A 16,634-nucleotide genomic window follows, 5' to 3' on the forward strand; every position below is an offset into this window, starting at 1 on the left:
CGGGAGCAATGTTTTTTGTTTGCAGAGTCATACGCCGCTGACATTCACGTGAACTGTGTGAATTTCTGTTTCAAATCTTATCAGCCTCTTATCACTTGTTTCAGGTTATGATAGGACACTGTCCTAAACATTAAACATGGGGGGGGAGGGGGGAATTGAGCCTCATCAAATATAAAGAAGTTAGATAAAATCTGTAGGTGAAATCTACATTTCATTTAATAAACGGTTGGTTAATTCACAGCATTGCGACATATCCTCAAATACTAGCATAGCTTAATGTCACGAGTGTTATTCATCTTCAGGCTTTACATTAACAGAACTAAAACAGCTATTTTCTTTGTAGAAAAGGCATATGATCATTTGAAGCCAATGCATCTGTAGAGTTGATAATGTTCACATTCCAAACAGGGTAGTATGTAAAATATTTCTATTTTTTTAGACCATCGGGATTTTTTAGACCATTGGTTCATCAAACTCAGAATTGTCTACAACAGGGCTCAGGAACAATCTGGCTGATGGGCCAGATCCTGATTTTCCTCACCTCCCACAGGCCACAGTGATAGATGGGCCTGTCAATCCCCAGGCTCTACTATGATGCCAGTTAACTGAACCTCAAAAGGAAAGAATGGGATGAACACATTACGGATGCTCCTATTTCTTCCTTTATTCTTTTGTGTTCCAGCTTGTAGATGCAAATGAACATTTTTTTCCTTTGGAGTCTGTTAAGTTCAAGCCTTCCCCAACCTGATGCTCTCAAGACAATTTGGACTATAGTTCCACCTCTTGCCAGCTGCAGCCGATGGGACTTGTAGTCCAAAACTTGCAGAAGGCACAAAGTTGGGGAATGCTACAATATACAAAGGATTTAGGTTTGGCAATCTGTATGTTGGATTTTAAAGAACGTATTCCATGACCAACTAAGATATACATTAGTTGCGGTTGCTTGCCAAAATACAGCACAAGGTATGTAAAACATTTGAATGCTAAAAGCCATGCTTCCTTCTTCTCCTTTGAAAAAGTCCACACTCTTTCTTCTTATTTCTTTTGTGTACCCGGCCTGACAAGTAAGAAGCTGGATTACATAGAGATAGACTCACCGTAGTATTATGTAAACTGAAATTATTACATTAAAAAAGAAGAAAAAGACTTGAGTCGTCAGGTTGTTTTTTTGCTTACATGTGCAGAGCAAAATATCCTCTTGAATTATATACATGGAACCTTACAAAGAACAATATGAATGGACTCTCCGTGCCCCTTCCACAGCAAAAAGGCTGATATTGAGGAATTGGGGAAAAATGCAGCTCCCTTCTACGATTGGATTGAAGATTTATACAAACTCACAACGTATGAACAACTTGCATGTAAACGCAGACTTGCCATGGGCAAATTCAATGATATTTGGAATCCATTCTTACAAACACTGTAATAGATTAAGATCTGGTGAAGTACAATAGCAACCTTCAGGTAGGTAGCCGTGTTGGTCTGACGTAGTAAATAATAATAATAATAATAGTTTTTTAAAAGAAATCTGAAGAAGTGCGTATGCACACAAAAGCTTATACCAGAACAAACTTAATTTGTCTATAAGGTGCTACTGGACATTTTTTATTATTATTATTATTATTATTATTATTATTATTATTATTATTTCAATAGCAACCTTGTAAAGTATACAGTTTTGGGTTTTTCCCCCTCCCCCTTTATTTTCCTTTCCACACGGGTTCTGCTTCTTTCTCTCTCTTTTATTTATGTCTCACCATGTTCAGTGCACGTGTAATTATGTACTTTTTGAACTTTCAGTAAAGATGTTTATTTATTTATTTTTTAAAAGGTTGTCGGTTTTTTGCTACTGAATCACTTGCAGTAGCATAACACGTATCAGCACAATGCTAGCAGCAGAAATGTGAGATAGGCTTACCTTCGTCAATAACAGCCTGCCACTGGTGGATATGTTTCTGATATGATGCCCTCACACTGAAGACCTGACATTGCCAGTCCCTGAACGCAGGCACTCCAGGGGGACAAGAGGGATTCTCACATATTTTGTATTGTATTCTGGAACCGTGGCATTCCCCTGCTTCATGAGCTGGACTAGGGAAGACAAAACCAAAATAGTAAACTTGTTTGCAGGGGATATTTGAGGACCTTATAGAGCAGGAATAGATTGCCCCCCCCCCCCAATTGTTCTTTGTAGTCAGAGATAAGGTCAGTGATTATCTCTAATTGGTTAAAGGCTTGCTTTTAAGTAGCAGTTAAAGGTACTCAAGGCGAAAGGGAAATTCAGCAGGGGGCCACTCCACTGTCCCTCAGACCTTGTGGGGGGCCGGGCTATATTTTGAAAAAAATATATATGAACAAATTCCTATGCCCCACAAATAACCCAGAGATGCATTTTAAATAAAAGGACACATTCTACTCATGTAAAAACGCCAGGCAGGCCCCACAAATAACCCAGAGATGCATTTTAAATAAAAAGGCACATTCTACACATGTAAAAACATGCTGATTCCCAGACCGTTGTGGGCCAGTTTTAGAAAGCAATTGGGGAGGATCAAGGCCCTGGGCCTTAGTTTGCCTACCCACGATCTAGACCAGCCTTTCTCAACCTGATGTTGTTGAACTACAACTCCCATCACCCCTAGCCAGCAAGGCCAGAGCTTGGGGATGATGGGAGTTGTAGTTCAACAACATCTGGGGAACCCACAGGTTGAGAACCGCTGATCTAGACCGTAATTAATGGCAGGCTCAAATGGCAACTGTCTTGAGGTCATCTTCTGCAGGAACATTATTGCCCCAAACTAGAGCTGAGTGAAACCATTCAGAATAGGCAAGCCTTCCTCCTTCCGTCACAGATTATAAGAGAGAGAAGAGTGTTGCATTTGGAGTCCCTGCACATGAAGTGAAAGGACTTGTGTGCAGAGAAGGGTAACCAAGATGATCAAAGGTCTGGAAACCAAGCCTTATGATGAAAGGTTGAAGGAGCTGGGTATGTTTAGCTTGGAAAAAAGGAGACTGAGAGGAGATATGATAGCCATCTTCAAATATCTCAATGAATATCTCAAATATCACAAGCGAATAAGCTTGTTTTCTCCTGCTCTGGATGGTAGGACTCAAACCAATGGCTTCAAGTTACAAAAAAGGAGATTCCAACTAAACATCAGGAAGAACTTTCAGACTGCAAGAGTTGTTCGGCAGTGGAATGGTCTCCCTTGGAAGGTTGTGGACTCTCCTTCCTTGGGGCTTAATAACAGAGGTTGGATGGCCATCTGTCATGGATGCTTTAGCTGAGATTCCTGCATTGCAGGGGTTTGGATGAGATGACTCTTGGGATCCCTTCCAACACCACAATTCTATGATTCTACGACAGTTTTCATAGATCATGGGGAGAATTCAATATTACATTCTTCTGATCATTCTGTCTGCACAAACTTTTCTGCTTACCAGATGGCTCCTAGTACGTTTCCGAGCACAATTCAAGGTGTTGGTGCTGACCTTTAAAGCCCTAAACGGCCTCGGCCCAGTATACCTGAAGGAGCATCTCCACCCCCTTCATTCAGCCCGGACACTGAGGTCCAGCTCCGAGGGTTTTCTGGCGGCTCCCTCACTGCGAGAAGTGAAGCTACATGGAACAAGGCAGAGGGCCTTCTTGGTAGTGGTGCCCGCCCTGTGGAACACCCTCCCATCAGATGTCAAGGACATAAACAACTATCTGACTTTTAGAAGACATCTGAAGACAGCCCTGTTTAGGGAAGTTTTTAATGTTTGATGGCATTATTATTATTATTATTATTATTATTATTATTATTCTGTTGGGAGCCAGCCAGAGTGACTGAGGAAACCCAGCCAGATGGGCGGGGTATAAATTATTATTATTATTATTATTGAACAACCCCGGCTCTCCTCCCTCTGTGCAATGTTCTGTGGGTTCTTCTGACCCTCCAGAGCAGATTTGGGGGAGCTGCAGTAGTTGGAGGGGGAAGCCCTGTTGCATGAACGGGATCCCCTACCCTGGCTTCCTCTTGGGTTGGTTAAATCTGGGCCACGGTTTCCACAGTGCATAGCCGGATTATGGCTAATGTGTATACAAGCTCCGTGGTTACAGGCCTCTTTTTTATACTCTGTTGTGAACAAGAAACGGAATTACAACTGGAGAATCGAGGGGATAGGGCTAAGTAGACAATATTTGGTTTCATTCATTAACCACGTTAATTAGTTCAGCCTGATTTGTGTTGGGGTCTGGGGGGGGGGAACAAGGTGTCCCCCACCTCAATGTCCCCTGGGTGCAGCCCCTCGACCTCCAACGTTCACGCATTTAGCATGGATGTAAAAAGAGGACTTCTAAGAACATTCTGCTGAACACACTTAGAAGACTTGTCATTGCAAGCCCTGCGTTATGGTTTTCAATTGCTTATTATATCCTAACCCGGGATGGCTTGTGACGAAGGAGAGGCTAGAAAGAGTTTCGGCAAATAAAGAAGACTTGCCAATATGTAGTGCATCTGTGCGCAACCAGGTTGGTACAGCTATATTAGTAAATAATATTGCAAGGACAAAAAAAAGCAGCAGCTGTTGTTATCTACCCTGAGCATCTACGCTGTCGGCTGCTGACTCCAGTGTTGCAGGTTCTGCTGCAAGTGGTCCATGCGCTCCATTCACCCTCCATGCGTCCAGCGAATGATGTCCTACTGGTACATTCTCCAGCCTTGCACCACTATTTAAAAAGTCAATTTTCAGATTAATGTATGTATGTATGTGTGTATAGGGGACACATGAGCAATAATTCATTGCAATAATTCTGTTCAACCCATATGCCACATCGAAAGGGTAACCATTTTAGCTCTGATCCAGCACCTGTCGGTATATACATGCAAACAGCTCTCTGTATTCTCAGCTCACTACTTAGAAGGAAAACCAGAACCAAAAAGGAAATTGTCAGGTCCCACAACTGCTTCTCTGCCCATTTTGATGGAAGTGCAAGGCTAACATTGGAATACATAATGCACATCTCATTCCCCTTATCCCTCAAACCTACTATTTGGATGAATCCTGTAACATTTCATGCCTATTGACAAAGCTATCATATTCCTAAAGTCTGGGCATTCGGTACTCAAAGGGACTTTCACATTTTCTTTTTGGAAGTCTCGTTTTCCCCCATTGGTGTAGAATGACTATGCTTCCTGTTAATCAAGTAGTAATAGGACAATCGGAGTTGGGGGAGAAATTTCTACAGTTCACATTTTACTACAAACCGAGTTTACATTTCCCAAACCAATATGCAAACCAAAATACAGCTGTTTTTCAAATCCACACTGAATTTGTGTTAAAATTTATGTTCTCCCCCCAAAAATATATGCATACAAAGGGTTCATAGTAGTGGGAAAGTGCACACAGAAATGTGTATATTTGTGAAAATAATGTACACAAATATTTTCCAGAAGCACAATCTAAAATACTGTATTTAGAAATGCAACATTTTAGAAAGGAATGACGTAATGCATGTAAACAGCTTGACTTGTGACTTGGACCCATCGCATGACAGGAACACACCTTCCCGTTGGCTCTGGTGCTGCCAGGAAGGCTTCCTTTGCCATTGGGCCCTGTCAACTTGTCTAGCTACCAAACAGCAGCCATTTTAAGCCTCTGCAAAGAAACTGAGTTTGGGCAGAAACCAGGCATATTGCCCTGGAGTAGGGGTTACACTGACCCAAGTATGTATACTTAGCAATCTCAGTCACTCCAGCTTGGACAAGCACAGAGACAAAGCAGACACCTTACTTGCACCTGCTTCAATTTAAATCTATGTGCCTGCCTGACCTTTCGTTCCCACTGAAAATATATATGGATTTTCTCCACTTTATGACTGCACATAGTCAAAAGCATGCACAGCTTGTGCAAGACTCATGAATATTTCCCATTAAAGAGTTATTTTTATGCTACTGTTATAATAAACCAGGACAATAATTCCGGACGAATAATACGGTGCTTTGGGAATTCTTAATAGGCACTTGAGATGCATTTGGTAACATAAGTTTTTAAACATCTTTGTATTAAAAAGACATACAAGTGCAAAATCCATCAGACAGATGCGTTACGAGGATTTATAATATTCTGGGGTGAGGCTTTGGGAGTAGAAGCAACTTGACTGATTACAGTAATCCAGAAATAAGGGAACCGGTTTGTCAGAGAAATGTGACCAACAACTTTCCCATTGATTTTAATAGTTTTGGATTTCGCACAATACTATTTATTTCATTCAGTTGCATTTTCCTTCTGAAAAAGGGATCTCAGTTTCAAGTACTGGATGTGCTTCATAATGGAATGAGAAAACGAGGTGCCAGTTTTTATCCTGCAGCGTGACCATAAAGAAGTATTTTTATTCTATTATAAAATATAGTTGTATGAAATTGCCATGCATAATACACACTTGAAATTGGGTCAGGAATACAGAAAGAGTAATACATTGCATGCACAGGGGGAAAAAGACAACCTATTTCTTACAGCCTAATAAATGTGTTATCCTGAAGTTCTCATCTTACGCATTTCATCATGGGCCAAAGAATTACTGGGAAAGATACCAGAGTCCCATTGTATTTCAGTGATGGCTTCAATAGTTAAATCAATCGATTTGTTAGAGAAAATGAAACTTAAAAACTTTTTAATCAGCCAAAGGTCGACCCAATTAACTGGGCTCCAGATTAATTCAAGCACCTTTCAAACCTGCCGTTGGAAAGTACTATTTAAACAGTCACTATCTATACAGAAATGAAATTCTCTTCAAAGATGATGCCCACTCTGCCATATGCACACGCCATTTAAAAGCAAAGAAAGCATGCTTTTTTTTTTTTGCTTCAGAATCCAATTGGCGGGTTTTATACTCCAGAATTAAGGTCAAGAAAAAAACTGCAAAACAACCAACCAAACAGCCGATACACAAATGTGACTTCCTTAGAGTAAGGTTGCAATGTACCTTTCCAGTGTCACAATCTGTTCCATCCATTGGTGGGTCCAGCTTAGTTTTGCATTCCTTCTCCCCTTCCACCTTGCACCATAATCCAGTGCAAATAACATGCTGGGGAGGAAAACAGACACAAAGAATGTAAAAGTTAGTATTTAAGTCCCGTTCCGTGGCCAATAAGCACAGGACGCCTTTGCCCAGAGGTGCTGTGGTGCATAAAGGTAAAGGTAAAGGGACCCCTGACCATTAGGTCCAGTCGTAGCTGACTCTGGGGTTGCAGCGCTCATCTCGCTTTATTGGCTGAGGGAGCTGGCGTACAGCTTCCGGGTCAGGTGACCAGCATGACTAAGCCACTTCTGGCAAACCAGAGCAGTGCACGGAAACGCCGTTTACCTTCCCGCTGGAGCGGTACCTATTTATCTACTTGCACTTTGACGTGCTTTCGAACTGCTAGGCTGGCAGGAGCAGGGACCGAGCAATGGGAGCTCACCCCGTCGCAGGGATTCGAACCGCCGACTTTCTGATCAGCAAGTCCTATGCTCAGTGGTTTAACCCACAGCACCACCTGTGTCCCTTGCTGTGGCCCATAGATTGCAGCAAAATACTAGGCAAGGTTTTGCCCGGTATCCTCTCCATGTGATGGGCTCATGGGGAAAAGCTGTCCCATGAGCCCTTGCTGAAGAGGGGAGGGGGTGCCTATATTTGGCTGCTTCCCCTAGAGCTCCTGCCCTCCCACCCTCGGGTTAGAGCTTTCACTGAGCAATTTGGGGTTGCTGGTTGACAGGGCCGGAAAGGAATTTTTCTCTCTCAACCCGATTGGCACTTGGTTGGGGTTGTTTTTTTTCACCTTTCCCTCAGTGAAATTACCACTTTCCTTTGTTAGGCGGAACAACACTGTTTGTATGAGGGTGGAAATGGCCCTGGATAGGATCAGCATAGTATAGGGGGCTCCCCAAAAGGAGCCTGAGGGGAGCATTGCCTACGGCAAACCCAAGCGTGGGTTCGGTGTCTGCCTGGTTGTAATCTACACCTGGTCCCCCAGTGAGACATTGCTTGCTTGGCTTGCACAACGGCAAGGTTCAACACTAGCTAATTCTCATTGTACAGGTTTGGAGCTATTCAAACCCAGCAGATCCATTCCATCAACATGGGGCTTGTGGAATGATGAACTCATCCTGGGATCCAATGCCATGCCAACCCTTGCCCTGCCTGCTGATGTCAATAAAAATCTGGCCTGATTTTATCCCATCACCATTGTGCAGTCTGGTTATTTTGCTGCTCTCATGGGTCACATTGATGATGATGATGATGATGATGATGATGATGTAAAGGGACCCCTACCATTAGGTCCAGTCGCAGACGACTCTGGGGTTGCAGCATTCATCTTGCTTTATTGGCCAAGGGAGCTGATGTTTGTCCGCAGACAGTTTTTCCGAGTCATGTGGCCAGCATAACCAAACCGCATCTGGCGAACCAGAGCAGCGCACGGAAACGCCGTTTACCTTCCTGCCGGAGCGGTACCTATTTATCTACTTGCACTTTGACATGCTTTCGAACTGCTAGGTTGGCAGGAGCTGGGACCGAGCAACAGGAGCTCACCCCATTGCGGGGATTCAAAGTGCTGACCTTCTGAACGGCAAGCCCTAGGCTCTGTGGTTTAACCCACAGCGCCACCCACGTCTTCTTCTTCTTGGAATTTATATACTGCCCTATACCCAGGGGTCCCAGGGCAGTTCACAGAATAATGAATATAATGTGTCTGCCTGGGCAAAAGTGCTTTGTCTATTTCACGAGAAAGTGGCTGCTTTTAAAGGCAATAAACAGAATGTGATCAAACTCTGCCAAGCATGGATATAAATAAAAACTATGCTTTGGTCACAGAATAAAATCTGTTTCCAGTGCACTCAAGTCATGGATGCTGTAGATCACAATTCAAAATGAGGAAGGAATTCCCAATTAGCTCATGTAAATTTTTAAAATGCATTGGTTTCTCTTTCCATCTTCCGCCATCCTAATCCCACTCATGCCAAGGATTCAGGCATGGTTATGGTAATTAGCTAGCATTCTGGCTCCTGGAAATACAAGTTTAGGCTTAAGAGCTAGAGATGGATGAGGTCCTCATGGATCACACTTAATTGGCTTGAACATGAGCCAAGCTTGTTGTTTAGTCGTGTTCGACTCTTCGTGACCCCATGGACCAAATCAGGAACTAGGCTGGCCTCATTCACTCTCCCTGACAAAAATCAACTGAAATCTATTTCTTCACTGATTTCAAACTTTGAGGTAACTGCAGCCCGGAGAATGGCTGAAGGGCAAACTTTTGTGTGGGTTACCGTTTGCCCCCCCAGATGTTTTTGGGGCCGGCCAGCCAGGAATATACTCACTGCTTCTGTATATCTTAAGCAATATATGCAGCTAGGTTTATATTCAGAGATAACTGCTAGAGATAATTGCTCTTTCTGTGTATTTTGATCCTTCTAGCTTTATCCTTCTGGCCTGACGTTGCCTGTAAAATCAGCTGTGATATTAGATAAAACTCTTAATATATTTCCTCTACAATCTGACTCTGGGTCTTATCCAAAAACCAGGAATTTTTCTCCTCAGTGACAGAAATTCTAGCTCAGTTACAGCAGCCTTGTTTTTCTAAAAACAGCAGAACTGGGAAGGGGGTGAAGGAAAGGGTCAAATCTGCTTCACCTTAGGAATACACAGCAATCTTCTTGCCACAAAACACCTGACCTTTATAAACTGAAAAATGCAAGGGAGGATGGGAACAATTTAAGGTAGCTTTGGGTAGCTAGTAAGAGCAAACATTTTGGAACCACTCTATATTTCTTATTTTTCAACCCCTCGTTGTTATGGAACACAAAAAGCCAAAGAATGGATGTAATAGCTAGTGGATAAATTAAAATGTGTCATAATTGTTACCTGCATTTCTTGGCAGAAAGAGGCCGTTGGTCCAAAGAGAATTTGACACTGTTCATCTGCAGTGTATGTCATCCCTGGCAGTTTTGAAGGAATAATCACAGAGTTAAGGCTCTGGGGGTTTGTCTGTAGCAAACAGTTACTGGCCTTTGACCTGGCAGTATAAAGAGGTTTAGAAGTTGGTGAATAGTAATAGAGGCTGCTTATTGTACTGACATAAAACATGCACACACTACAAAGAAGGAATTATGCATCTTAAAGGGAACGCTTAGAGAACCATTCTGTTTCATTTAGTGAAACGCTAAGGTTTTAAATTAGTGTAAAGGTTGAACTAACAAATTATGACCATGAACTTGCATAATTCACATATTGTTTCAAATTAACCAGTTATTCAATATAAATGGGGGGGGGGATAAAAATGAAACAAACAAAATCTAATGGAAGAAATTTCCCTTGTAAAGATACATAAATTAAGCCAGGTGCACATCTGCATTTAATTCCTATTTTTTTTGCACACAGTCCCTAATCCAACCCAACACATGGGCAGACCTCATTGTTGGATCCAGACGCCTGCCAGAGAATTCATGAACAGTATTTTGTGGGCCTTCTTTGCTGGATTAGACCAATAGCTTGCTCTCTAATATTCCAAAAATGAACATTGAATGCAATTGCTCTGCCCCATTTTGAACAGAAGTGTCTTTGAACATAAGGTAAAGGACCCCTGGACGGTTAAGTCCAGTCAAAGGCGACTATGGGGTTGCGGCGCTCATCTCGCTTTCAGGTTGAGAGAGCCAGCATTTGTCCACAAACAGCTTTCCGGGTCATGTGGCCAGCATGACTAAACTGCTTCTGGCGCAATGGGACACCATGACGGAAGCCAGAGTGCATGGAAACGCCGTTTACCTTCCCACCGCAGTGGTATCTATTTATCTACTTGCACTGGTGGGCTTTTGAACTGCTAGGTTGGCAGGAGCTGGGACAGAGCAACGGGATCTCACCCTGTTGCAGGGATTCGAACCACCAACCTTCTGATTCACAAGCCCAAGAGGATCAGTGCCACCCGCGTCCCATCTTGAATATAAGAACCTTTATTGTAAAATACAAAGAATCATAGAATTGTAGAGTTGGAAGGGACTCCTAGGGTCATTTAGTCCAACGCCCTGAAATCTCAACCACATCATACACGACAAGTGTCCATCCTATTGGTAAAACCTATTTGGTGTTTCGCAACTTTCTGACTAGTTGCAGGACCTTAGCCAGACTAGCAGAGTACACGCAGAATCCACGGAAGCAATTGGCGATTTGGCAACAGACAGGATAGACTCTGACACGACTCACAACTCTCAACTCCTACACTGACACAGAACTCTGAACACTGAAATACTGAACTAACACATTCCAGTTAGTAGGCCATTAATTATCACTCCCTTGAGAGAGCTTGACCAATCAGGGAGCAGTCTCCATGTCTCTGTTATCACCAGGCAGACTTACTCCTTCAGAATGCCTTCTGGCTGTCTGCCAAACCTTAATTGACTCTGTGTGAGTAGCTGCACGTACACAGTTTCCCAACACATCCAACCTCTGAAAAGTAGGTGTTGAGCAGTTCCGCCTTCTCTCTGTCACCCAACAGCACTCCTCCATCTTCTCCACACAAGGGACCTCCTACCTGCTTGTTCTTCCTCTTGCTTTGAACATAGCTGAATAAACCTTTAAAAAGTATTTCTACCCTCTTCCTTCAATTAGCTCTCATGTTCTCTTGCTGGATAACTCCAGTAATACTGAAAGCTGAGATACCACACTTTCAAAACTGTTCAACAGTACCTTTTGAACCTGATACAGAAGCTGCTACAGGGTGCTGAAAACTTGGCATGTCTGAAATTTATAGCCATCAAAGAAAATAAATGAATAGATGTAAAAGCTGACATTAAGCAATTCCACTTCTTGAATGAATTACCTGAGAAATCTTTCCAGATCTTCCCTGCTGCACCGGGACCACGAAACATCTCCAAGATTCTGCCCTTTGATCCACTCTCCAGACATGATATGGAGACCATCTGCACAAGATGGGTGGTCATTGTCATGATTTATTCCCATGCTAAAAATGTGAAAGCATTGAAAGTAGAGCTTATTTTAAGAGGGAAATATATAAATAGTTTTTAAACTGCTCACAGAAAGGCAGTAGTTTCCTCCTCCCTTTCAAAATAGACATTCTTCCCAGGAAGCGATATTCATATTTCTCTTTAAAAACCGATTTGACCAAATATATTTACCTATAATCCATATTTAATCTCTCTCTCTCTCTCTCTCTCTCTCTCACACACACACACACACACACACACTGGTGGCAAAGTGTGTTCTCCTTCACGGAGAGCACGTGTTGCGGTGGGGGCCTCCAGGACACTCCAAAGTTGGGGGAGGGCTAATTGATCGTTGGCCACTGATGTGATTGGGGCTTCCCTTGTTGTTGGGAAGAAGTTAATGTTACCATTTGTTGATTGACAGCCAGAAATGCTAAAACTTCTTGCACGAGGCTAGAGCTTCCTCTTTTCGACCGTGCATCGGATTGCCCGTCCCTCCCTCCCTAGAATAGGGTTGTTCGCTTTGACCTTGCTATGCCTGTCATGGGGTCGTCTGCTTTGGAGCGGGGGCCTGGTAGGAATTTTGTCCATCTGGCTGATTGGCTGGGGGCATTTGGTTTTGCCTACTGCGTAGCAAATCGTCACAACTTGTAAAATTCTGTGTGATGTGTGAGTTATTGGGGTGGCCCTGGGGACCTCGACACGCAACACGTTGTAGTTGTTCAAAGTTATTCAGCAGTTTAGTACATCTGACTCAAAAGTTTGTCCCACCAAGTTTAATGAAACTTGCTGCTCGTTAAAGACTGAAATCCTCATAGGAAGCTCACTAAATTGAACAGGACTTCAGCCTTCATGAAGCAAGCTCAACAAGACTGTTGGTTGCAGGTCTGCTCAGAAGTTAGGCTGCTTAAATTTTGAGAACTGAGTAAATTTCAGACCTGCTAATGTTGCTCCCTGCCTTGCAAGCCTTTCCCCACCTGACTGACTCCAGCTACAAAAACTGAGGCTGCTGAGGAGGGCCAAGACCATCCTGGCTGTGTCTTAGTGCAAACCAAGGTAATCAAGCCTGAGGTTCGCCCTCCATGAACCACCATTGGCAGGATTGGCAGCAACAGCACCAGATATATGTTCTATGTTTACAATAATATTTGATTCTCTTGCCAGTTACGCTGTTTTAAATATGCATTTTATATTTGATTTCCTCTAGTAATGTTTTCTTTTGAAATAAGGTATTTATTTCTAACTTGGTTGTGTTAAATCTGCATTCTGCAGTGACCTAAATTGTAATGTTTTATTTTTAAATGTTTAAGAAATATTTTAGTTTCTTGTTAGTTATGTTGTTTTGAATGTATAATTTATATCTGACTTTCTTTTGCAATGTTTTGTTCTGGATTTGACATTTTAACGTAGGTTGTAAACCACTTTCAGATTTTTATTTTTTTTAAATGAAAGTGATATAGAAGTGAAATGAATTATTTATTTATTTTATTAAATTTGTATATATCCATAGATCTCAGGGCGGTTCACAACATAAAATGGCAATTTAAAAACTACAAAATACATAATAAAAATAAGAACAACAAATTAACAAGAATTCCCTCTTTTGCAACGCATTTAATGCCCAATGACTCTAACAAGCATCTTTTCCGCAGGGAAGCATGGACAAAATATATGTTATTTGCTCCCCACTCCATCTTATTAAATAAATGACTGTCTACCCATCCCAATATTCACCATTTCAAAGCTTGAAAAAATTCAGAAATACCGCTTCTGAAGGCTGACTCCTTATAACTGTTTGATGGAGGGAAGAAAGAAGGTGGAGGGAAAGAAGGAAGACTGGAGAGATGTGGGGTTGAAAAACCAACTAGATCAACAGCACAGCTAAGGCTGCATATAATGATTGTACGTTCTGGGTTTCTCAAGTTGCACAAATCAGATAAACTAATTTTAAGGAAGCATCGTAGCTACTAAGACTACAACGTAATGCAAATCCCTCTCTCTCTCTCTCTCTCCTCCACCTCACACCAACAATTGTAGCCGTCTGGCCCAGATCCAAAGTATGTGAATTCTGCACTTTCCCTCCTGCAGAGCAAACCAGTTTCCATCTGTCAAAGAGCTTTTCTTGCCAGGCATCCTTACGTTAAAACATCCTGAACTGACAGCCCAACTAACACACTCCTGTCAGCCAATAATCCAGCCAAAACTAAAGCCGAACAAAATCTTGCACAACAAATCCAGTATTTCTGTGATGACACAGGCATATTAATGACTGGTTGCATCGAGACTGTAGCCTAAGTTTTGCTTGTTTGTTGTCTGTGTGTTTTTCAAAGTCTGTTTCATTACTCCCAGCAGATACTACAGTACAGTGGTGCCCTGCAAGACGAATGCCTCGGAAGACGAAAAACTCACAAGACGAAAGAGTTTTCCGTTTTCTGAGTTGCTTCGCAAGACGGATTTCCCTATGGGCTTGCTTTGCAAGACGAAACGTCTTGCGCCTTCTTTAAAAAAACCGCCAATGCATTCCTATGGGAAACTGTCAATACACATTGGTGCTTCGCAAGACGAAAAAACTCGCAGAACGAATTAATTTCGTCTTGCGGGGCGCCACTGTATTCTCTATCTCAGGGGTCAGCAAAATTTTTCAGCAGGGGGCCGGTCCACTGTCCCTCAGAGCTTGTGGGGGGCCGGACTATATTTTGGGGGGAGGGAAATGAATGAATTCCTATGTCCCACAAATAACCCAGAGATGCACTTTAAATAAAAGGACACATTCTACTCATGTAAAAACACGCTGATTCCCAGACCATCTGCAGGCCGGATTTAGAAGGCAATCGGGCCGGATCTGGCTCCCGGGCCTTAGTTGCCTACCCATGCTCTATCCCTACTGCAGTGGTACCTCAGGTTAAGTACAGTCATACCTCGAGTTAAATGTGCTTCGAGTTGAGCGCGTTCGAGTTGCACTCCTCAGCAACCCGGAAGTAACGGAGCGCGTTACCTCTGGGTTTTGGCGCTTGTGCATACGCAGACGCTCAAAATGACGTCACACGCATGCGCAGAAGCGACAAAAACCGGCGTGTGTGTGTGGAGACGCGCTGTCGCTAGTTACGTTTACCTCTAGATGCGAACAGGGTTCCGGAACGGATCCCGTTCATATCTAGAGGTACCACTGTACGTAATTCATTCTGGAAGTCCATACTTAACCTGAAACTGTTCTTAACCTGAAGACCACTTTAGATAATGGGGCCTCCTGCTGCTGCTGTGCCACCGGAGCCCGATTTCTGTTCTCATCCTGAAGCAAAGTTCTTAACCTGAAGCACTATTTCTGGGTTAGCGGAGTCTGTAACCTGAAGCGTATGTAACCTGAAGCGTATGTAACCTGAGGTACCACTGTAACTTCAATCAAGCCACGCTGCCAGATGACAAGGGGCAAGTTTTCATTTAACAACATCAACCATAATAATAACTGTGTACATTTAAAAAGTAACTATACTTCTTGGATTCAAAATGGAGTAAGGAAGCATTCTGGGGCTCTGAGGGTTTCCTAGGGAGTGATAGTGGAAACAAAAGCCATTGCATGGTGGTGCCAAAAAAGGAACTTTAATCCACATTTGTAAGCAAGCGTTTTTACGAATTGTCGTAAGAGTTCTTCCTGACAAACTTAAGACGGTGATTCCCACATGTGTAATAGTAGAACATTTGTGTGTGAATAAATCATGGTATGATATTGATGACAACTGTTGGATTGCTGCTTGCCTTTCCAATACGGTTTGCCCTCACTAAAGTGGATCATCACCAAAGCAAAAATTAAGACCAACATTTTACACATACAGGCCTGTGAATCAGGTCCATCGAACTCAATGGGGGTTTATTTTGGGCAGACATGCATAAGAATAGTCTGCACTTTCACACAGATTCCAAAACACAGAAACCTTGTCGTGTAGCTATAGAAGACCTATTTACTCCCAAATAATATTGCTTGCAAAAAGTACCAATTAAATTGAACAGAAAGGAAAGCAGAAGCTGAAGAGCCAGAATCTTATTATAAGCAGCAACCTAGTTGTTTAACAGAGAAGACTTAAACTACCCCAAAGTTAAAAACATCTGTTCAAAAGGTCAATGAAAGTGGAAAATACTAGTGAATCCCAGTCGTCTTGTATGTCATTGTGTCATTTGTCAGAATCTAATGTGTGAATATTTGTGGCTGACTGGAGAGGCCTATATGACTCACTAAAAGTTTATGCAGAAACTGTACAAGTAAGGAGTTTGCGGCCCCCATTTACATAATCCAAGAGGTAATTGTCTGTGTTATATGTATTTACAATGTGCTTTCATTCTGGGTTTTTTTATTTCAGAACACTTGATTCTAGATGGGGATTACGATCCCTTGTAGAATCGGGTGTACCAGGTGAGTGTGCTGTTGGGATCTAGCAATGTTCCTGAATGGCTAGGTTGCGTCTGCAATAGCTAAGGGTACATTTTTCTACCATTTACACCTTGGTGTGTTTTGGTTTTTAACACCTGGGCCAATATTTATGCCTCAGTAATCTCATGGATTGACGATTGCAATGCACTCTCTGTAAGGATGACTTTAAAAACCAGTTTGGAATTTTCATCGGATCCCAAACAGCTAACTAACAGTATAACTAAGGGCTCTTATTGTTCCATTCCTGGCCAAA

General features: G+C 42.5%; 1 protein-coding gene across 2 annotated transcripts in view; it reads right to left on the reverse strand.

Annotated features, from left to right (window-relative positions):
* Positions 1-16,634, reverse strand: part of ADAMTS19 (ADAM metallopeptidase with thrombospondin type 1 motif 19) — a 124,717-nt gene that overhangs the window by 42,386 nt on the left and 65,697 nt on the right. For both annotated transcript variants that reach the window (XM_083403658.1, XM_083403657.1), the window contains exons 9-13: positions 11,835-11,975; positions 9,884-10,034; positions 6,968-7,069; positions 4,581-4,711; positions 1,919-2,091 (exon numbers count right to left, since the gene is read on the reverse strand). In XM_083403658.1, the coding sequence (XP_083259784.1) occupies positions 1,919-2,091; positions 4,581-4,711; positions 6,968-7,069; positions 9,884-10,034; positions 11,835-11,975 (698 nt within the window). The remainder of the gene's footprint in view (positions 1-1,918; positions 2,092-4,580; positions 4,712-6,967; positions 7,070-9,883; positions 10,035-11,834; positions 11,976-16,634) is intronic.

Source organism: Podarcis tiliguerta, assembly GCF_965153285.1.
Source record: "Podarcis tiliguerta genome assembly, chromosome: 11".
NCBI lineage: Eukaryota > Metazoa > Chordata > Lepidosauria > Squamata > Lacertidae > Podarcis > Podarcis tiliguerta.